Source organism: Trachypithecus francoisi, unplaced genomic scaffold (assembly GCF_009764315.1).
Source record: "Trachypithecus francoisi isolate TF-2019V2 unplaced genomic scaffold, Tfra_2.0 Lachesis_group7, whole genome shotgun sequence".
Lineage (NCBI taxonomy): Eukaryota > Metazoa > Chordata > Mammalia > Primates > Cercopithecidae > Trachypithecus > Trachypithecus francoisi.
Window position 1 is genome coordinate 86,082,953 of NW_022681472.1, and position 24,439 is coordinate 86,107,391.

General features: G+C 41.4%; 1 protein-coding gene across 1 annotated transcript in view; it reads right to left on the reverse strand.

The window, feature by feature from the left end:
• The window catches only part of ADCY8 (adenylate cyclase 8), a 277,968-nt gene that overhangs the window by 165,511 nt on the left and 88,018 nt on the right, over nucleotides 1–24,439 (reverse strand). The window contains 2 exon segments of the mRNA XM_033203020.1: nucleotides 2,537–2,648; nucleotides 10,949–11,079. Coding sequence (XP_033058911.1) covers nucleotides 2,537–2,648; nucleotides 10,949–11,079 — 243 coding nt within the window.

The window sequence follows — 24,439 nt, forward strand, 5'->3', positions numbered from 1 at the left end:
CTTGGAAAATTCCCAAGAGTTTATGAAACTGCACACGCAGACAGTAGATACAAATTAGGAGATGAATGCACCAAATGATCAAAGATGGTTATATTGTTCACGGGGTAGAATTACAGGAATGTGTACCTTGCATTGTGTACATCTTTGATGTTCGAATTTTAATATAATGAACACGTGTAACTTTAATAAGCAGAAAAACTCAATAAAAATGAAAAAGAAAAGACTCTCAAAGCAAAAACATTAGTGCTATCAATGTACTTTTTTAAAAAGTTGGAAATCCCAACAAATTTTATAGTATTTTATCTAATTGTAATCACATAAGTAGTACATGAATATATTGTCCTAGTAAAAATGAAACTGTAGATAAGGTTGAAGTCTCCTAGGATAGCCTCTTCTCGTCAAACACAGAGCACCCTGGAAGCCTAGTCTTCTTGCCCTCTCAATGGAGGCTGCTATGCATTCACATGTGGTTTTTCCCTTGCCAGACTCTGAGCTTCTTGAGGGGAAGGACTGGTTTTGTCTTTTCAGAGTCTCGCACAGTACCTGACAAAATACCTTTTCTCTTTCTCTGGGTCAGCAGAGTTGACTGTGACACCAGAAACGGACCTTAATCACATCTGCCAGTGGACTTTGGATGGCCATTTTTGTTCATCTTGGCATCTTTGATAAAAAATTTCAGAACCATAATAGGAAACAGAATAGCTATGTGTAACTGATACCAACCACCACTGATGCAACAATAAAAGGAAATGGTATACATGTTTTTCCCCAGTCCCCAGCCCTCCAGCTAAAACCAACCCTCCTATTAGGAGGATACTTCAGTTTCCACTTCCTCCTCTGCCCCTGTCAGTCTCCTAGCTAGTAGCTGTTCAGTAGCTGAAATATACTACGGTTGCTTGACAAGTCCCTGCCTGCCTTTCTAGCCTCATCTCCACTACTTCCTACCCTGCACTGTATCCTCCAGCAATCTCTTCTGGTTTCTTCACATATGCAGAGTAACATCTTTATGCTTGTTTTCTCCTCTGCATAAAATATCCTGCTCTGATTTCTTTGCCTTGCTAATGAGTGTATAAATTTTGTATAATAAAATCACCTTTTTGACAAATTCAAACTCATGTCTGTCTGACTGTGGGGCTCCATGCCCTCTCTCTACAATACTGTAAAGAGTGATGGAAGCAACCACCATAATAAAAATATAAAGCAGCTATGTAATCCCCCAAATCACCCCACCCCATGCTCCATTGCTATCCATATGCTTACTCCATTCCCAGCCCTCCTTGCAGCTACTTATCTGTTTTCTGCCTCTGTAATTGTACCTTTTATAGGATGTCTTGTAAATGGAGTCATAAAATACCTAGCCTTTTGTATCTGGCTTCTTTCACTTGGCATACTGCACTTGAGATTCACTGATGTTGCACATAAGAGTGGATAATTCTATTTTTATTGCTGGACAGTATTCTATTGCATTATTTACATCATTTTTAAGACTCAGCTTAAGAGTCACTTTCTTCAAGAAGTCTTCTCTCATCTAAAGGTCACGTGTTGCCTCTGTGTTTCCATGGCCCCCAGACTGACCCTCCTCATAAGACATGGCACATTTTATATTCCTTACCTATTTATAAATCCCTAACTAGACTCAATTCTAGGAAGGGAGGAGGTGTGTTTTCATGATTCTCATATTCCTAACACATAGCAGCATGTACAATACCTAGTAGGTGCTTAAATGCAAGTATGAATGTATCTCCCATAGAGTGAGGCAGTCTTAAAAGAGCACATTTTGACGTTCTAAAAATGAACTCCCACTTGATGTGGTGTTACTTAATTCTCATTACAGCTCTCTGAAGTTGGCACTAACATACACACTTTACCAAACAGGAAATTAAGATGTCTATTTGAACCCAAAGCCCACTCTAAAGTACAGTGTGACAATGATATTACTTTGTAACTCAAGTGGCTTTAGGACTATGAATCTGTGTTTTGATAGCAAATGTCCATCTCCTTTAATCTGTTTTCTAGCTTAGCTCTGATCAAGCCTACTGGAAAATGAAGACACTGTCTTGCTGGCTAAAAACAAAGCTCTTAAGTTAGGTTGATCAAAATGGTGGTGGGATGGCCCAGCAGATTACTGGTTTTTGAGAATGTGCTAATTCATCCCAGATGGCCAGGGTTGGCTGGAAAACTGCAGGCCGTCATTGCTGCATACATGAGCACTGAAGCTGCAGCTGGATGGCACCTGGCCACGTGCAAGGGGAAGCAATGATAGGGGTGTAGAAAGCAGATAAAAGGGACTTGGGTTTGATTGTCACTCAACCAGCTGTCTCTCAATTGAGAAAATTAATCTGACAAACCTTCCGCCTGAGACCTGTAAATAGTTAAAATCAGTCCCCAGAAAGTGAGAGGGTCAGGGTTCATGCTTAGGGACAGGATGTTGAATGGTAATGACTTTGGGGAAGAAGGCTGAATCCTTCTCTTTCCTTATTCCATATGCAGTCCCTCACTCCTGCAAGAGACTAGGAGGGAATTAAATTCAACTCACATGGGCCAGTCGATCAAATCTGGCAAAGAGCTCGTTGAGCATCCTGACCAGCTCCTGAGCAGACAAGGTCGTGGAGAGGTTGGTAAATCCTTTAACATCTGCAAAAAGAATACTAAACACAGGGAAGAGGGTGGGGGTGGGGGGAGAAAACGTATTAATATTTTAATCCACCTTGGGATACACATCAACATCCTTCCAATAGATACACTGTCTTTGTGGTCTGAGATTTTAGCTCTCGCTGCCATGAGAGTCAGGAGGAATGTCTCAGTATTTAATAAATATCTCAGCAGAGAGTCCACCCAGGAGCTCAGGAAGGACAAGGGGACAACAGGAAGCCCTTCTGTCCTGTGCAGTGCTGTGTAGAGTGAGCAATGCAAACAACCCAGAAGAGAATTTGTCACCATGAAGAGATCAATTTCTTGTGAAAAGCAAGATAAAACTTTATGCATTACCTCTATATTTTCACAATGAACAGCAATGCACATGCAATCAACACAGAGTAAAACAGTCGCAAGGGGCAGGGGCAGAACCCAAAACCTTATCATCTTGAACCCAATGACAGGTACTCTACCCAAAATGGCAGGTAAATAGGCATTTCTCAAAAATTATGACAATAGATGGCAAATCTGGGAGACCTCAGGCAGAATAATTAATTTCCTAAACCTCTCACATTACTAAATATTTCAGTTAGGTGAGGTCTTGTTCTATGCATATGGCCTGGTACAAGGGACAGAGCAGCTTCCAAAAGCCTTCTAAAAGCCAGGTACTCTCTTAGTTAAACCGTACAGTTACTCTGTGGGGCAAGCACAGTTCCCTCCATTCAGTCCATGAGGAAACTGAGGCTCAAAGAGGCAAGGAGAATTGCCCAACATCTCACTAGCGGCACATGGCAGAGCTGGGATTGTCCATTTGGCTGAATTGCACTGAGGGACATTGCTCCAATCATCTTACCATGCCATCTCAGGGACCTCTGAAAGGAAAGATGGGACACCAAACAGGATGCCATATTTGATCATTTCTCATTTTTCATCCTCTCTGAAAGTGAGGTGTGTCTTACAATTGATCACCTTAGCAGCGTGTCAAACTTTTTACATCTTTTCTTAGTGTTGCCTAAAATAATGACAAGTCTTACAATCAGCCTATGAGCGTAAATTACTTTTAATGAAATAGGTAATTGGGCTAGAAGACATTGTGGAATGTGTTGACTTACATCAGTCACCACATGTATTCAATAATTCTTAAAATTCATCTCTGTTACAAACCTTTTTAAGAATTTGACATAGACTATGGATTATCTCTCCCCAAAATGCACAAGCATTCAAAATTTTTTTGAAAGAGATTTATACTTTCTGCAAAGTCCATTCATGAAACCATTAGGAATCCTTAGATCTATTGCTTTAGTTAATTATTGAATGGCTCATTCTTTCAGCAAATATTTATATATTTACTATGTGATCAGCTAGGCACTGGGCTAGAAAGTTAGATTAAATGCTATATACGACCTAGTGCCTGTCCTCAGGATGCTGAGTCTGAGGAATGGAGCTGGAAAGACAAAGAGAAAAATGGAAACAGTGCAGGGTGATGAACGCTGCGATTGAAGGACATATTGGGGGGTGACCAGCCACAAAGGGATCAGGAGTCTCCCAATAGAGCAAAGTCTCAGCTGGTTCTTGAAGAATGTGATGAGCAAAGTGACTGGGAGGATGGATGCTCCAAGCAGAAAGAATAGTACATTCTAGGATCTGGTGAAAGAATGAGTATATATATATATATCAAGGTTCTGCAGTAATTCAAGGGCAGCCAGTCAGAAGGCCTCACTGAGCAAGGAGGCTAGAAAGAAGAGAAAGATGAGGTCAGAAATATGGGTCGGGCAATGATGGAGAAGGGGCTGGTAAACCAGGATGAAGAATGTAGACTTTGTCCTGAAAGTGATGGAAAGCTAGTGAATGGGATTTAAGCATGGGCATGATGCCAATAGATTTTCAGTTTACGAAGCTACCTTTGGCAGAGTGACTATACTACCATTGTCTTCTACAGTTCTGTGGTGGCATAGCATATGGTTATATGCACAGAATTTGAGTCTAGATAGATCTGGGTTCAAATCTTAGCTCACCGCTTATGAATTGTATGACCTTGGGCAACTTCCTGAACTTCTGTAAGCCCTAGCTCTGTAAACCGGAGATAACTGTCATACTTGCCTCATTAGTGGGTGGCGTTTAGCACATCATCTGGCAATTGCCAGCATAGTAAATGCTCCTTAAATGTGTTAGCTTTTGTTATCGTCATTTTACAAAATTATACTATAATTGCATGTTATATTTGAGAGAGAAACAGAAGAGAGAGGTAACAGAGGTAGAAAATAATATGGCCCTTCATTGGATTATGTATCACTTGTAGCTAAAAGCATTCCTAACTGTTGATGAAGCCTGAACTTCCAGAAGGCAGCAACACTTACAGAGTATTGACTGTGGACTTGGTATTACTCTGGCAGCCCTACATGTATTCACTTATTTATTCCATGTAACTTATGAGGGAGAACCTATCATGATCTTCTCCATTTATGGAACTGAGGCCTAAGTATCTTGCCTATAATCATGAAGAACTAGAATTTGAACCAGGAAGCCTGGCTCTGGCATCCATACTCTTTATTGCTCAACTATGTTACTTTTGAAGCAAGAAAAGTCATTGCTATGACAGGTGGGACAGTGGACCGGCTCTTAGATTACTTGCTTTAGCACATTCCCTTTATGAATCCATAAGCCCCAAAGTACTAGTATCCATCTGTCTATGGCAAGAATGGTTTACCAATTTATTTATTCATTCAACAGTTTATTAATTAAATGACTACTATACACCAGGCAATGGAGATAAAATAGTGAGCAGATGATAGCATCATCCCAGCCTTCATAAAGCTCACAGCCTACTGAAAAAACAAATGGATTCCCTGAGAGCTAAGATCATAAAAGTTTCAGAGGTCTTCAGTGTTCCAATATCATCAAACTTCTCCAGGTCTTTTGATCCCACCGTACGTTATACACCTGTATCTTTGTACATGCTACACCTGCTCCCTGGTATAGCTTTTTCCCCCTTTAGCTACCTATTAAAATCTGACTTGTCCTTCAGGTGTTAAAATCATGTTAAGAGTCTATACCTCTCTGGAGACTTCCCCAACCATAGCCAGTTATCCCCAACTCGAGCCTCTCGCCCTGTTGGCACCCCTCTCTCTCCTAACACTTAACTCTCCATAGCACAATCATAGGTGGCTAAGTGTGCTCCATCTATTAGCTGAAGAACAAGAATGAAGTCACCTCTGCATCCCACCTGCCCAGCACACAGTTGGCCGTATTACATGTTTCCTTAGTTCAATCAATAGAAACAATCAGAATTAAGTCCTCCTTCCTCAAAGCATGGTCATGGCCCCCAGTGGCAACTCATGAAACATTGTTAGAAATGTAGACTCTCAAGCCACCTCTCCAGACCCACTGTACCACAATCTGCTTTAACTGAGCCGTAGATGATTTGGGTGCACATTTAAGACTCAGAAGTACTGGTGTAAGTCATAGTTGCGCAATAAGGATTTATTGAATAAAAGATCAGAGGCAGAAACCAGGGCCCTTGTTCTCATTCCATTGCTTGTTCTGCCACCCCTGGTGCTGGGCTCAGATCATCAAGTCTTTTGATTCTTGGCATACATTTGCAGCTTTCCAGGATGCGTATACCAAATTTCCAACTCTCATTTGGTTACATAAGTTGTTTATTTGGCTAAAAACACGTCATGTTACCTAATAGTCACTCTTTAAATAGAATCCCCACGGAAGCTTTTGCAGAGTTCAATAGAATCATTAGGAACATGGTCCCTGTGTAGACTCCTCTCACTAACTAAGTTTCAGATGTGTTCAGTGTTCCAATATCATAACTATGTGTTCTTGGGAAAGTTACTTAACCTCTCTGAGCTTCCATTTTTCTTGATAATAAAGCAAAGGTCATTAAAGCTACTCTGTATGACTGCATAAGAAGACAACGTGCAAATCATTGCATAATTCTCAATAAATGAAGGGTATATAACTTCTTTGGGAAGTTTTTACGAATCTGGAAGTGCTTAACTGCCAAGTGGATGGATCTAGAAGGTCATAAAAGTTCTCTAGGTCCATTAAATTGCATTTTGCTTGTTTGCCAAACTCTAGTCTACAGGACAGATGTAGTGATCACACATGTCGACAGGGCTGGCTGGAAATTAACAGCCAGTCAAGAAAGTGAACAGACTTAGCAAGAGTTTAAAAATGAGGATTTTTCTGATCCTTGACAATGGTTCACTAAAATGTCCACCATGGCATAGGGAGAGATAAAGACAAAGGTGTCTCCCAGACAGACCCACAAAATATGTGTCAGCAAATGTGCAAATGTACATGAAATGGAGTTTCCAGTAGGAAATAGGAAAAAGAACCATGACAGAGAAGGATGACTGCCCACCAAATCTGTGCCTCTGTTTGCATAGTCAATCCACCTGTCACTAGGAAAGGCCACTGAGCCAGAGGCACTGTTCCCAGCCCACTTTGTTTCCAGGAGGGCACCTGGAATTGATTCTCCCTAATGGAATCTGAGCAGAAATGACATATGTCATTTTCTGGTTAAGGTGGTAAAAAAAAAAAAAAAAAAAGTGGGTGTGAGTACTCTGTGCTTCCCCTTCCAATAATCAAATGCGGGGAACTTTGAGGCCCGAGGGATGGTAGTTACAAAACAAAGGAGCCTTTGTCCCGGAATCACCCACTGACCAGTAATATCAGCAGTGAACACTTGTGTGAATAAATTTGATTGCGTTAAAAATCACTGAAATTGGAAGGGTATTTGAAAGAGCAGATAGCATTACCCTAATGAATACAAGAAGTGTCTTAAGTATCTGGGGGAAAAAACAGGAAAGATAAATAGAATTGGGTAGGTGGGATAGAGAGCCTGAATGGCTTCCAGTAAAAAGCTGGTGGCCAGGTGGATCCTCAGGTGAACCTGGAGAAGTCTCAGAGGTTGATAGCTGAAATCAACTTGAGCATTCAAAAGAGCCCAGCTTTTGGGTTGGGAAACGGAGACCCACCGAGGTGAGGTGATGCAGTCGAAGTCTCACCAAGGGTGTGGCTACCCCAGCCCACGTGGGCACAGGAATGCCCCCAAGCATGGCGCCTTTAACCATACCCTTTCCTGATGAAGGTAAACGGTGGTATGAAATATAAGTCAAGACTTAGAAGTGTACAGCACTTTTTAAGAGTCCTCGAAATTAAAAAAAAACAACAACAACCAAAAAAACAAAAAAAGGCAAGGGAGAAGAAAGAATGCAGCAGGCAATTTACCATGAAGAGGGTGACGGGTTTGGAAATGATTTCAAAAAGGCTCTCAACACCGCAGCGGGGTTGCTTTGGGGGTTGGGGAAGGGGGTGGAGTAGCCAGTTGGCTTTGTTCTCCGACTTGGGCTAGGGACCGTCCTCCTCTGCTTTCAAGGCTCCGGTCTTATTTTAGCACCCTGCAGGCTCGCAGTGGGCAGGAGACGCCCCGCCGCCCCGAGCTGAGTTCATCTTCCCGAAACCCCCGGGAGCCGCGGGCATCTCGCCACGCTGCTCTGAGAATAGCCCGGGAGCAACCGGGCCGGCGGCTGGTTTCTGCTTCAGTTCTCCTCCCCCTAGTAACGGCTCTGAAAATGCGGAGACACGGAGGGCAGAAAACGAAATTTTAATGTACTGTGGCATGAACTTCTGGAAAAGGGTCTCCAGCGCAAGAACTCAGTTCGATGACTTAAAATAAATGGGCGGGGTTGGAGGGGTGGGGGCAGAAGAAACTAGCTGCTCAGGGGTAATAGGAGCACTGAAAAAGGATTCCTGCAAAAAGCAAACCGCCGAACATGTTTATTGCACTTAAGGCACCTGAGCATGTCGGTGTGGGCGCGAGGGCTTGTTGAATTTTACCTATTTTTCTTTTAAAGGGTATTTTTCGCTCTTCTTTCTCCATGGTGACAGGTACTTTCATCAGATGCCACATATTTTATTTATATATTTATATGATTTGTATATATTTATAGATGAATATGTAATTAAATATTTATTTATGTTTCCCCCAAATATTCATGCAATTTCTGCTTTCTGTGGATCTGCATTTATGGTCAAGCCATTTTGCCACCAGGGAAGGAACATAGAACACCAACTATGATTCTCTGCATGGACCATGGCTCTGCCTTCACTTCTGCTGACCCTTTTGCTCAGAATTCATGTATTTGTGTTTTTCACTTGGCTGACTTCGTCTCAAATAAAGCCAAGAAGAGTCATCATCTCTGCCAGGAAGGTTTCTCTACCTATCTCCCTCTCCCCACCCTCCACATCCTTGCCCCAGGTTTTCCTCCTTTTATGATCTCTTGGCATTTGTTGCCTGCTTAATAATCAAACCCCATGCTCTATTATGATTAATAGGTGCCTATTGTCTTAGAACTAGTTGAAGAGTTCTTATCACGTGTGGGACCAATTCCTAGATCTGGGGCACATCTCTTACTGGAATTGCTGTTTGACAAAGGACTGTTTTGCAAACTCAAGCATCTAAATGAGTGTAGCTCAAATCTTGGACAAGACCCTGGGAATGACCTATCCTGCTATGCCCGCTGAAGGGTTGTGTTAGAATCATGATCTCTACTGAATTTTAAAATGTGTGTTCCTGCATGCCAGGAATAGAACACCTACCGATGCTGGTAAGTGCAAAGTTGTCCTCTGTCCTACTGACATTAGGAAGAAAGGAACTATGAGAATAGGCTTGTCATTTTTGAAGTTGCTTAATGTAAGGACTCTGACTCTATGTTTGGGAAATTTTTACCTTATGATATTTGGTGGGTGGGAAATACAGTTCCACTGTATAAGCTGAAAATGCCAGAGACTTGCTTTCCAGGCACTTGAAGAAAATGACTGGGCTCAGCCAATCAGACCCATCTGCTCCAGGCTTTAACTTGAGATGCAAAGAAGCAGCAGGAGCAGGAAGTCAGGGCAGAGCAAAGACAGCAATATCAGTTTCTGGGGCTGCAGGAGGAACTGCAGTGGTGGCAGGCCATGTCAGGGGACAGGGTTGATTACACAAGCAATGGACTGGTCAGAGACAGTTGGCAGTAGCCACTGCCAACTGGCCTAGTGCTCTGGCTTGATTTTGCCTATGCCTTTCACTCTGTGGCCTTACTTCATTCTGGCCCATTTCCCCCATGCAATTCTCCATTCTTCCCTAATTATTCTGTAATCCATGACATAACCTTTCAATACATTTCCTTTTTTTTTTTTTGAAATGAAGTCTTGTTCTGTTGCCAGGCTGGAGTTCAGTGGCACAATCTCAGTTCACTGCAACCTCTGCCTCCCGGGTTCAAGCGATTCTCCTGCCTCAGCCTCCTGAGTAGCTGGGACTATAGGCATGCACCACCACACTCAGCTAATTTTTGTATTTTTAGTAGAGATGGGGGTTTCACCATGTTTGCCAGGATGGTCTCAATCTCTTGACCTCGTGATCCGCTCACCTTGGCCTCCCAAAGTGCTGGGATTACAGGCATGAGCCACCACACCCAGCCAATACATTTCTTTTAAATCAGTCATGGTTGGATTCTTTTGACTGCAACTAGGAAACATGTCTGAAATGAACTACAATTAACTCTGCCTGTTGTATATTTTGTATTAATTTTCACTTACATGATTCACATAAAACTCTGCAAAGTGGCTAAGAAGATGCTCATTTTACAGAGAAGAATTTTGAGATTCAGGTAAATAAATTTCCCAAGATCACAAATAAGGAATAGGCAGAATTGGAATTTTAAAGCTGGTCTGCCTCACCATGGAGTTCACCCTTTGATTTTCATTACATGCCATGGTGTCCAGTGTTGTGCTGGGCACATAGAGGGCACTGATGCATGGATGGGGCAGTGAGTGGGAAGATACATTGATGGATGGATGGGTGGATGGAGAGATGGATGGTTGACTAAAATTATGTCTGCAAAGGAAAATAAACTGTCATCCTTTTGTATTGTTTTAAACACACTTATGAGAAATACAAGGAGGAGAGGTATGTGATCACAACTGAAACTCCCAGATTACATTCTGGGATTATTTTTCTTATCATAGTTTAAAAGGTATTTGCCTTTCCCACTCAAAATGTAAAGACAGACATGCCTACTATAGGAGAGCTAGGCAGTAGGTCAACCAGCGAATATAATTTTATTCTGTGACATTCTTCTCCAGTCTTAATTTGGAAATGTAGAACTCTCTGATGAATAATCACCAGGTAATGAATTAATCAACCAAATGAGGAAAGGTGCTGACATTCAGGCAGACAGAAGTCACGGAAGTGTGATGAGAGCACCCAAACACACATGGATCACGCTGAGAGCTGGGGCAAAGGTGTTGCATTTCTCACCTGACATTCTCATAGCGATGGATGTAGATCCGATGGAACTGGTGCTGCAGGTGCTCGTCTTCCACATTGGTCATGTCGTTGATCATTTCCAGAACAACAAACCGGGGGAGTACAGAAAGCACGAGCCGCTCCTGGAACAAATGAAGAGGGACAGTCCTGTTAGGCTGACCAGCGAGTCTCAGATGGGAGGGTGGAGGGTGGAGAAGTCATGGGACTTTTGGATGAACTTCCTTTGAAATTGATAATTTCATACCATTCTATGAATATGACAAATATTTACTGAGTACTTATTACTTGCCAGGCACTCTGCTGGATGTTGGATATATAGTGGTGAGCCAAATGGATGTGATTCTGACTATGGTAGAGCTTGCATTCTAATAAGGAAGATACATTAAGTATTACATACCCAAAGATACCTACACATATTCACAAAATGTGATGAGTGCCATGCAAAAACAGGTCATGATGAGAGAGTACAATTGTTGATGACAGCGATTCATATCAGGGATTAAGAATGGCCTTACCAAGGAATTGATATTTAAAATTGAGACCTGAAAATTTGGAAGGAGTCAGTCCTGTGTAGTGCAAGGAGAAATCCAGGAATTAAAAATAATAACGACAAATATCCTGAGGCAGAAAAGAGCAGTGGTGTGGCTGGAGGGTGGTGATAGCAATGAGGTTGGAGGTGTAGCTAGATCGTGCAGGTGAACATATGATGTTTGCGTTTAATTCCAACTACAACTGAAAACCACTAAATGGTACTAAGTAGCAGAGTGACATAAGTGGATTCATGTTTTAAAAGATCACTTTAACTGGGATTTGGAGAATGTGTTCTGGGGAGGAACCAAGGTTGGAGACAGAAGGACCAGGTGGGGAAGCTCCTGGAATGTCCAGGTGAGGTAAGATTCATAGAATTGGCAACCTAGATGGCAGGAAAGAAAGAGGGTGTGCCCATCATGGCAGCTAGTTTTGAATTTGGTTGCCTGGGAGAGTGAGCCACACTTATAGAAACAAGGAACATACAAAAGAAACCAGGCTTACAAGGCACTAGCTCTTTATCAAAGATGAGAGGAAGTGAGACGCACGCAGCCAGAAAGTGGGTTCCTAACACCAGACAATAATATACTTTCTATTGTGATCACCACTATACATAAAAGCAAAGGAATGGGTTAACTAGCAACATGAATTGAATTCTAAAAAGTCCTTGTGTTGTGGAAACTAGGCAAGAGGCTGGCTTCTGACACATGGTTTACTTGGTTACATGGTTTACTGTGATAGATGAAGTTTAATACTTTTAGTTGAATAACAGAAAATAGGGTAATTATCATTGATATGATCAGAATAGGTGATGTGGAAGTATCTAGTTGAGGCATATCACTGTAAAGAGTTAAAATTTCTCTTGGTCTATGGTTTACTATAGTGTCAAACTGAGTTTAAGACAAGCACATTCTAATCACCACAGTTCCTCATATCTTTGTAGTTATTTATGGGTATTAAGCATTGTTACCATTCATTCTTTCATGTGTTTCTCTTGAAACCCTGACAATCAGCTTGCACAAATAATCATTTTCATATAATGGACAGACTGAGTCCTGGAGAGATAAGTTACTTGTACAACCCAAACAGTTAATCTCCTTGTAGTTATTTATTTATAGGTATTAAGCATTGTCACCATTCATTCTTTCATGTGTTTCTCTTGAAACCCTGACAATCAACTTGCAGAAATAATCATTTTCATATAATGGACAGACTGAGTCCAGGAGAGATTAAGTTACCTGCACAACCTGAACAGTTAATCAAGCGGCAGTTGCAGGATGCGGTCCTTTCCCTTGTTATTCCTTGCTGGGATTCTTGGTGAGATGGGAAAAGTCTTGGATTGAGTCTGATGGAGAGGTTTAGATTCCGACTCTATCACTGGATATTCATGTGGCATTAGGCAAACTACCTCATCTTTCTGTGCCTTAGTTCCCTAATTTGGCAAATATTAATAGCACTAATATCATCTAGTTCAACAGGTTGCTGTGAGAATTCAATGCAATAAAATATGTGAGGGGCCTGGCATCAAATCCTTCTCCCTCCTCTCACCTCTACTTAACCCTGCCTCTCATGCAAAAGGCTTTATTAATGAAGTGCCCATTGAACGACATATGATGAAGCCCTTTCTTCTCTTGAGTGCTATCCCATCACAGGACTAAGAGGCATGTTTTCTGCAAATGCCCCAACATCATGTCCATTTTGTGTTCATTTGTGCCATTTGTCAACTTCCCAGGCACTTGTGGCCCTGTTCTCTCAATTGCTGCTGGGTGGGAGTAGGTGCTAATCACAGCTTTGAGGGGCACTAGTGCTCTGTCAATGGCTGGGGATGTTTAATTAAGATGCCACTGCATCTGCACTTGTAAGGGAGGCAATAGAGCTGTAATACACAATCCACACACATTCCGGGACCCCACGGTCATTTGTAAAAGTGTTTGATTGCAAATCATCCTTATACTAGTGCTGTATTACAGTGATGTTTTAATAACCAGAATGAGAAAAATGGAAGAACGTATATTAGGAAGAGAATGGCACAGAAGATAAAAAGGTGGTGATGCAGCAAATAAAATGATCCAAGTGTAGGGAAGACATGGGAACTGAAGAGAGACACAAGAAAGGTATTCATTCACAGGACCTAGTTAAGAAGACGTTCCTCCCTGAAATGCAAGTCCATGGACATATTTATGAGGCTATCCCATGGATTCTGTGCTCTGACCATTCCTCAGAATGTTTTGAAGGGTCATAAAAGCACAGCTGCCCTGACCTCGCCCAGACCTACTGAATTGGACTCTGAAAAAAATGGTCCAGCAGGTGGGGTTTTTAAAAACTCCTTAGGTTTTTGGGATACTCAGGTAGGATTGAGAAATGCTGGCTTATCCTGTGGCAAGCACTACTAAGCACATTATTATACTCAACCTTTACTATATTTCCACAAAACAGGTTATTTCCCAAATAAAACAAAAACATGGTTATAGTAAACTGATCACCTAGCAACATGAGGACCTAGATCATAAATAGCAAAGAATTGAAACCAAATTCTCCTGACTCCCAAAATATCTCTAACGACTGCAGTTCCTACATAATATATTCTAATCACCTCTTATCTGATCCACATGGCTCTTCAGAAAATTATAAATTAAGGCAGCACGTGGGATATTCCTATGATTGGAGCTAACAGCATGTAACAAAGCCTCAGAGGAGGAAAGAACCATTGTTCATTAAGGAAGATGAGGGAGGAGTTTCTAAGGAGGGTTCCTGAAAAATGGGTGAGGTTTCAAACATTATATTTATTTATTCATTTAACAAATATTTATTGAGAACATATTACATGTCAGTTCATTTCTAGATATGGGAGATATATAGATACAAGAGAGTAAGACAGCCAAGATCGTAGAGGGAGATTTTACAGGTAGAGACTGACAGGCTCCCAGAATGGCGTGGAAACATACGCAGTCTTACTTCAGAGTTACCATCTAGTTGGTTCTGAAGCAACTACTGTGGGCCAGGGACTGAGTTAAGAGATTCATACATAATTTCATGTGACATTCAACATAACTCCATGGCAGAAATAACTCATTGTAGATTAACAAATGAGAAAACGAAGGCTCGGAGAAGTAGTTTCTCAAGGTTATACAGCAAAGAAGGGCCAGTATCTAGTCTATCAGACCCCAGAGCCAGTTGGAAGCTTTCCCTTCACCTTATCAGAGAAAGCCGTTCCTAAAAAAAAATCCCTCCAAGCCCCATTTTCAGAAATTGAAAATGTAGTTACCACTGAAATTAGAGGTGCACAATTACATCCACCGTTAAACAAAACATACACATGATACTCAATGATTACTTAATTGAATCCTTAAACTAAAAATAAAACAAAAATAAAACAGAATAGTACAGTTAAAAGAAATCAATGAAAATATGTCAAATGGTGCCAAAAACTGTTGCTACCATACATTATGCAAACTAAAAACATTTTTTAAATGAAAAATTAAGAAACTTTACAATTGCAATCTAAGAAGACCCATAGTGGGTTTCCTTTTGTGGAACTCAGCTGCTTTTCAGACACGTGGACGCTGCATCAGATTTTCTGATGCGAAGAAATGCCTAGGGCAGTCGTTATTAAATGCAATTCATCTGAAGTTAAATGTGTGGAGCCAGGCCGAGTGTGGTTGCTAAGGCCTGTAACCCCAGCACTTTGGGTGGCTGAGCTGGGAAGAACGCTTGAGCACAGGAGTTTGAGACTAGCCTGGGCAACATGTCAAGACCTCATCTCTACAGAAAATTTAAAAATTAGCCAGGCATGGTGGCATGTGCCTATAGTCCCAGATACTTGGGAGGCTGAGGTAGGAGGATCGTTTGAGCCAGGGAGGTCGAGACTGCAATGAGCCGTGTTTGTGCCACTGCACTCCAGCCTGGGCAACAGAGAAAGACCTTGCCTCAAAAAACAAACAAACAAAAAAAACCCTGTGGAACTAGATTTGTATCTTTGAATGGAAAAGCGCAGCTCTGCTTGGCTAACCCTTGTTTTCTTCTCCCACCCCTAACACACTCTAGGATCCTGTAATGAGGGATAGACTTGTCTATCCACACATCCTCTACTCTGAGCAGGAGATCGTGGGCTATTTATTGTGTTAAACTGAGCACAGGTTACTACAACGTGTGCTACTATTCTTCTGTCCTTAAATATCCTTTCTCCATTGTCATTTCCTGTGGTTTGCACATGGACTCCTACTCACCTTCAAATTTTAGGGTAAATCTCATTTCCATGGTGAAGGGGATTAGTCACTATCTCCAATAGCATGTTCCTTTGCTCAGATCTTTCTCACAGCATTTATTACGCCACATGGCACCTGTCTGCTTATATACCAGTTGGTAAACTCGGAGCCCTTTGAGGTCATCTTTTTGTATCCAAGGCCCAGAATAATGCCTTGTGGTATGGTTTGGCTCTGACCCCATCAAAATCTCATCTTAAATTGTACTCACATAATTCCCACATGTTGTGGGAGGGACTCGGTGGGAGATAATTGAATCGTAGGGGTGTTTTCTTCCTTACTGTTCTCATGGTAGTGAATGAGTCTCACTAGATTTGATGGTTTGATAAGGAAAAAACCCTTTCACTTGGCTCTCTTTGCCTGCAGCCATCCATGTAAGATGTGATGTGCTCCTCCTTGCTTTCTGCCATGATTGTGAGGCTTGCCCAGCCATGTGGAACTGTAAGTCCAATTAAACCTTTTTTCCTGTATAAATTACCCAGTCTCGGGTATATCTTTACCAGTAGCATGAAAACAGATAAATATAATAAATCGGTACTGGGAGTGGGGCACTGCTGAAAAGATATCCCAAAATGTGGAAGCAACTTTGGAACTGGTTAACAGGCAGAGGTTGGAACAGTCTGGAGGGCTCAGAAGAAGACAGGAAAATGTGAGAAAGTTTGGAACTCCCAGAGACTTGTTGAATGACTTTGACCAAAATGCTGATAATGACATGGACAATAAGGTCCTGGCTGAGATGGTCTCAGAGGGAGATGAGGAAATTTTCGGGAACTGGAGCAAAGGTGACTCTTGTTATGCTTTAGCAAAGAGACTGGCGGCATTTTGCTGCTGCCCTAGAGATTTGTGGAAATTTGAACTTGAGAGAAATGATTTAGGGTATCTGGGGGAAGAAATTTTAAAGCAGAAAAGCATTCAAGAGATGACTTGGGTGTTGTTAAAGTCATTCGGTTTTATAAGGGAAGCAGAGAATAAAAGTTTGGAAAATTTGCAGCCTGATAATGCGATAGAAAAGAAAAACCAATTTTCTGAGGAGAAATTCAAGCTGCCTGCAGAAATTTGCATAAGTAACAAGGAGCTGAATGTTAATCCCCATGACAATGGGGAAAATTTCTCCAGGGCATGTCAGAGGTCTTGATGGCAACACCTCCCATCACAGATCAAGAGGCCTAGGAGAAAATGGTTTCATGGGCCAGGCCCAGGGTCCCCATACTATGTGTAGCCTAGGGACTTGGTGCCCTGTGTCCCAGCAGCTCCAGATGTGGCTGAAAGGGGCCAATGTAGAGCTCAGGCCGTGGTTTCAGAGGGTGCAAGGCCCAAGTCTTGGCAGCTTCCACATGGTGTTGAGCCTGCAAGTACATAGAAGTTAAGAACTGGGGTTTGGGAACCTCTGCCTTCCGTATTTCAGATGATGTATTGGAAATGCCTGGATTCTCAGGCAGAAGCTTGCTACAGGGACGGAGCATTCATGGAGAACCTCTGCTAGGGCAGTGCAGCAGGGAAATGTGGGGCCGGAGCCCCCACACTGAGTCCCTACTGGGGCACCATCTAGTGGAGCTGTGAGAAGAGGGCCACTGTCCTCCAGACCCCAGAATGGTAGATCTACCAACAGTTTGCACCATTCTCCTGGATGTCTTTGGGTTATGACATGTGGGAAAAGTGGTGCTTAGTGAGCAACATAATCCCTTGGGAGCACCCAGGACATACCCTAAGGCCCACAAAAAATATGTGAATAAATCTATTTGTTCATAGATGATGCTTTATAAGCAAGTGGATAGTAAAACCAGACAGTTTCAGACATTAAAACAGCCCAGTTTATAAATAATTGTAGATAATTGAATGAATAAGCGATAATGAATGCACCCCAGTTTCTTGAGGTCTTTATGCAAAAGTTACCCTCTTGTGGAGACCTCCCCTTATGCCCATATCTCAGTGGTCACATGCTCCTGGCCTCTCATTTCATGTGCTCTGTATTAGCCTCTTCTCACGCTGTTAATAAAGACATATCTGAGACTGGGTAATTAATAAAGGAAAGAAGTTTAATGGATTCCACATGGCTGGGAGCCCTCACAATCATGGCAGAAGACAAAGGAAGAGCAAAAGTTCATCTTCCATGGCAGCAGGCAAGAGAGGCTTGTGCAGGGGAACTCATGTTTATAGAACCACCAGATCTCATGAGACTTACTCACTAACAGGAGAACAGTATGGGGGAAACTGCCTCTACGGTTCAATTATCTCCACCTGGCCCTGTCCTTGACATGTGGGGATTATTACAATTCAAGGTGAGATTTGGGTGGGGAAACAGCCAAACCATATCATGCTCCTTTCCTATTTATTTTTTCTTTCTTAGGACTCATCATTATTTAATTTTCTACATATTTTATTAACTTATCTTGTTTATTGTCTATCTATTTCACTTAGATATGAGCTTTATGATGATATACCTTTTGTCTCTTTTGTTCAATACAATAATCCCAGCACCTAGAATAACACCTGGTTTATATAGGGCCTCAATATATATTTGTTGTAGGAGTTCTGTAACTATGAACTTGATGTAACTGATCCTTGTCTTTTCAGTTCACTGTTCTACAAGTAATAATTGTGAAGTGAGAGAGTATATAATATTGTACATTTGAAAATTAAACCCTTATTGTATTACTGGTTTTTAAAATATTAAACTATATTAAAGTATATATTGACATGTATTAACATGCTCTCTATTTGCATAGATTTATGGAAGATTTGAAACTGTCTTACGGGAGACATTGGAATTGTCTACCTTTGATTTAGTAATTACAATGTTGACTTTTGCTAACAGAAATGTTCATATGGTTTTCTTGGTTACAGGAAAAATGGGTGAGTATAGATACACAATTTACACATTCTTCCTTTAATCATCCTCTTCATTAAAAATTTATCTTAGTGTAACATTTAACAGAAAATAAAGTAGCTATAAAGCTATGACTCATAATTCCTGTAACCGTTTCTAGTGCCAAGCACAGCAATAGATAGAGAACATTGGTGAACAGACAAAGCAAGACATGATGACTTCGTGGTCTGGCGGGAGAGTTGAGGTAGTAATCAAATAAGCATAGAAATAATTATACAACTATGTGAAAGAGACACAAATGGTTCATTGAGAGTCCAAAGTGAAAGGATGAACTTAGATGAGCAGTTAATTGAAGGGTGTGTGTGTGAGCATGTACAAATGTGTTTATGTGTGTGCTAATGGTTGTGGAATACCATTCTAACAGAAGAGAGCAGTATGTGCAAAGGCCTGATTGGTGAGGGCACAGCATGTTTGAGAAACCAAAAGAAGGATCATGGCTAGTGTCCAGTCAAATGCAGTGGAGTGGAGTGGGGTGCGGGGATGGAGACATGCTGGGCCTTGCTGGGTGTTTATCTCGAGAGTTACCAGAAGCAACTAAAGTGTTTGGTTTGGAGATCAGAGAAATGATCACATTTAGATTTTTTTCAACATAATTTCAACTGAAATACAGAAAAGAGTAGATTCAATGAAATGGCTAATATAGAGGGAAGGAAGAATAAAAGGAATTAACTGGTTAATGTAATCATTCAGGCAAGAGATGAAGGTAACTTAGACCAAATTCATGGCAGTGGAGATGGAGAAACATGGGCACATGGGAGGGAGACTTGTAGGAATTAGGACTGTGAGAGACAGGTATCAAGAGGACTCCTGGGTTTCTGGACTTATAAAGGATGGAGCCTTGGATCTACCTGAGTGGACTTCCCATAGGCAGGTATTAATGTTTACTCTGGACTGGGGAAGAAAAATGACCCCAGCGTGCACTGCTTAACTTTCTTACTTCTGTCCATGTAGACATCGTTAATTGACTTAAACACTGGCTCTTGCTCAGCCTCCAAAAACAGCACTGGCAGGCATCACTAGTTGAATGGAATTAACCAAGAAAATGAAACCTATTGATTAGTCATCCTTGGGCTATCATTACGAAGCAAATCCAGGCCCTTGCTTGACCTTATGATTTCAGCACAGAGCAGGAGGGTTTCCGCAGCTTCCTAGGCACAGGCAGGAATGACACAACCAGAAAAAGAGCCTGGAAATGGTCAGAATGGGAGTGGACAGGACAACTACATTGTCTTGCAATGAAAAGAGAGTGTGGATGGGCTAGTGCCAGAATATACAGCAAGAATACTAAAGTAGATTGAATACAAACACTAAATTTAAAAGGGGAGATTCTATCAGTGAACAAATCTGGGATGGGACAATGGCCCAGGAGTAAATGAATGTGAAACAGGAAGCCTGTGGTGATCATGTATGATCATATGTCCATTGTCTTCTTGGAGGATATGAATCTGTATTCTCATAGGCAGGTCAATCCCATAGATTGCCTGACTTAGTTTTGGTTTTAACGTATCTCTTAGTCCCTATTATGCCACTTTCCGAATTTAAACCCTGCTGTTCTTAGGAGAAATTCCAAACCCCTTACAATACCTACTGACCACTGTTTGGGATTCCAGTCACTCCTTCCTTTCCCTCTCATTTTTGGCAAAAAGCACAAAGAAGGCCTTTTACTTCCTTAAAATCTCCAATCACTTTCTTTCTTTCTTATTTTTTTGAAATGGAGTCTCACTCTTTGACCCAGGCTGGAGTGCAGTGGCAAGATCTTGGTTCACCTCAACCTCTGCCTCTGGATTCAAGCAATTCTCCTGCCTCAGCCTTCTGAGTAGCTGAAATTACAGGTACCTGCCACCACACCTAGCTAATTTTTTTGTATTTTTAGTAGAGACGGGGTTTCACCATGCTGGCCAGGTTAGTCTCGAACTCCTGACCTCAAGTGATCCACCTGCCTCAGTCTCCCAAAGTGCTGGAATTACATGTGTGAGCTATTGTCCAATCACTTTCTTAACTCGGAGACTTCATAAATCTCTCCCCAGTTTTTCACAGCTCTGAATCATTCTTCAGAGTTCTGCTTTAAAGTTGCTTAATGTTCTTTCCTTTGAGAGGTCTGTGTACCATTGCCCTGCAACACAGAACCTTTTTATTCTCCGACTTCCCTTCTTGTAAAGCTCATCACACAAGTTTAGTTGTCTGGTTCCCCTAACAAGACTACAGATGCTTTGAAGACTGATTCTGTCTGCTTTGTTCACTCAGGATCCTCAGCAACTTCCTCAGTGCTTGAGAGTAGCAGGTTCTAAGTAAATATTTTTCGAGCAAACTTGTGAACATATAGAAGGCAGGGGCTGTATCCAGCTCATGGATACATTTTCTGCAGTGACCAGTAATGTCCCAGGTAGAGAACATTGGGGAAATAGTTTCTAGGATCATTTAAGCCCAGGAGTTCAAGGCTGCAGTGAGCTATGATCATGCCACTGTACTCCAGCCTGGGCAACACAGTGAGACTCTGTCTCTAAAAAGAAAACAAAATTATTAAATAGAGTCTTTACGTGGCAACACTCGTTAGATCCTCAAGTCATCTATGCTTTCATGGGACACTTTGAAAATAAAATTTTACTGGCAAAATTCTCAAGCACCCAGGCTTGCCAGCCTCCAGCCAGTTGTGCTACTGGCAATCATCCCAGCTCCTCCCTTTGTAAAGCATTTTCTGCAAAACATGGGAATTTGCCTGGAGTCTGCTTATAAAAGCCCATTTTCAACACTTTTGTTTCCCTCACATTTGTTCACTGCCTGAGAAACATCATTTAAATTCCCTGAAAACACACTCTGAAATAAAATAGGAAAGTTTGCTCTTTAACACGATTCCCAACTCCTGCTGGGGTGCAATATATCCTTTTCTGGCTTTGGGGATCAGAAGTACCAGCTTCTCTCCTGGAGCCAGACTGTGGCCCTGGGTGGCCTTTGTGCTCACGTTCTGCACATCTTTTTCTCCCTGAGATTTCCATTTGCATGAAAAGAGACCCTGGATTGATTCAAAGTCCATTAGTGGCTTCTGTCTGGATTCCCCTCTCATCTCACATAACATACTCTATTCGTGCCATTAAAATGGTTTCACAGGCATCAGTTGCTACAGTGCACCCCGAGGGGAAGTCAAGGTGAAAACAGTGAGGAATTCAGGATCTTTATTTTATGCAAATGCTTATAGCAGTGAAGATAAAGGTAGCAGGGCAGCCCTGTGAATCAGACAGCACTTTTGGGCTTACACATAGCAGAGTGTTTTGAACAGCTTCAGGAAGAGCTCGCCACTTTCAGGCTCTCACAAATGGAGAGACTTCTCATTAACCTCTTTCTCTCCACTGCAGGCGAAGTGGCATTAACTGGAGCCAAGGTCCAGGCACTGGGGAGAGACTTGTTCTGGAGTTATAAACAATATCTTATTGTTGTCGATCACACATTATGTAGCATACGAAGTGCTTCCTATTCATTGTCTAATTGAAACCTCACATTAATTATAAGAGGGAATACGATGCTATTTTCATTCCATTATACATATGAAGATACTGAAAATCGAAGAGTTTCAGTAAATCAGGCAACTCAGAGTCATGTATTTGGTAAATGCACAGTGAAGACCCAAGCCCATGTTTCTTTCTTTTTTTTTTTTTTTTCTGAAACTTGGATCGTAGTTCACCCATTTAATCATTTATTAACTAAGTCCAGGAGTAGGTGGTTTAGTGCTTGGCGTGAAGAATCAGCAGAAAAGAAAAACAGACATAGTGTTCACTTTGGTAGAACCATTGTTCTAAAAAGCAACAAACCAACCCTGTTGTGCGGTTTAAGGGGAGTTTGTGGCTGCTTTAGCAAAATGGTCAATGAAGAAATGTTCGAGGAAATGAGGTTTAACTGGTACCTGAAGGACAGAAGGAGCTAGACCTGTGGAGAGCTAGGGAAGGGTGTTTCAGACACAGGGGAACAGCCAATGTTGAGGCTATGGTATGCTGCCTTTTATTAAATTAAATCTTTCACATATTCAACAAAATTTTTAATGAGATCCTACTTAAGACAAGGTACTGTATTAGACACTATCAATGTAGAGTTGAACATGGCAGAGATGATCCTCTACTTCATGAGGGTTTTAGTCCCCAAGATGACAGGAGAGGGGGAGAAATGATAGTCATGGTATCAGAGAGGTCCAGCAGTAGTTTGAGGAATACTATGACAGTAAGGAGCAGGCTCATGCTAGAAATGTGGGAAGGCAGCTCAGTTACTTAGGATTGGCTATTCTATCAGCTGGGTGAGACCCTGGGAAGGTTTTAGACAGCTGAGAACACAAAGGAGGAAAAGCTGGATTTCTGCATAGTTTATCATCCACACTCAGAGCAAGACAGAGACGAAGTATCAGAAAGATCTATGGAGACTAAAAACTAGGTGCTTAGTCTCAGAAATAAGACATGTGCTTATCACTAAAATAAAGGCTTTCCACCCCAATGTTTTAGACCATGAAGTTATTCAGATGGGTCATACATTCCTTTGATCACGCTAGATCTGTACCTGGGATGCCTTGTCTAACTGGTCTGCTGAAGTGACACTACTTTCATGAAGTTCCCCCAAGTCCTCCTATGCCATATAGACCTGCCTCCGTCCGCCTCAATGAAACCTGCATCAACCTTTAAATCATCACCTGTGCCATCTTAGTGTGGCTGAAGCTCTCTTGGCTGACCTACATTTAATCAACTCTCTGGCTTAATTGATTTACTGGACTAACCCACTCTCTTCAATCACTCTTTTACACATGTCAGTGGATCAGGCCACAGAAGGGTGAAAGGGTCCCAGGTGGTTAAAAGATTTATAAATACCTACAGCTTCTATTCTATCTGTAGCCCCAGGCTGACCAGAAATCACTGAGCTTGTCCCCAGACCCAGCTATGTCAGTTTTATCTGTTAGTGTATTTATGTGATTTAATTAAATATTACATAAAAATATTAAGTAAGTAGGAAAAGAGAGATGCCCTTTGCATGAAAATGAAATTAAATACTTTGGGAAGACTTTGTAATGCTGAGCGGCTAAAACAATGATGCTAAATTAGATGTGGGCAAGACAGCTGTAAACATTTGTGAAAAAAATTATAAAAATCCAGAAGTCACTCTGATAATTTTGAAAGTACTTTTAAAATCTCAGTACATTTTAAGAAATATTAAAGAAATATTAAATATTAAAGAAATATTAACTAATGGTCTTTGGCTATGGTCTCTGTAAGAAACAATAGATAAACACACACACAAAAAAATGCTTTCCACAGTAGTTGAACTAACTTAAATTTCTACCAACAATATATGACAGTATGTAAGCATTCCCTTTTCTGCACAGCCTCACCAGCATCTATTATGTTTTCACTTATTAATAAGTCATCCTTAATAAGTCATTCTTACTGGTGTGAGACAGTGTCTTATTGTGGTTTTGCATTGCATTTCTCTGGTGATTAGTGATGTTGATTGAGCATTTTTTCATAGGTTTGTTGACCTCTTGTGTGTCTTCTTTTGAGAGGTATCTGTTCATATACTTTGCCCACTTTTTAAAGGGGTTATTTGGTTTATGCCTATGGGTTTGTTTACCTTACTTATAGATTCTGGATATTAGACCTTTGTCAGATGCATAGTTTGTGAATATTTTCTTTCATTCTGTAGGGTATTTTCATTTTGCTGTGTAGAAGCTCTTTTTTTTTTTTTTTTTTTTTTTGAGACGGAGTCTTGCTCTGTCGCCCGGGCTGGAGTGCAGTGGCCGGATCTCAGCTCACTGCAAGCTCCGCCTCCCGGGTTTAT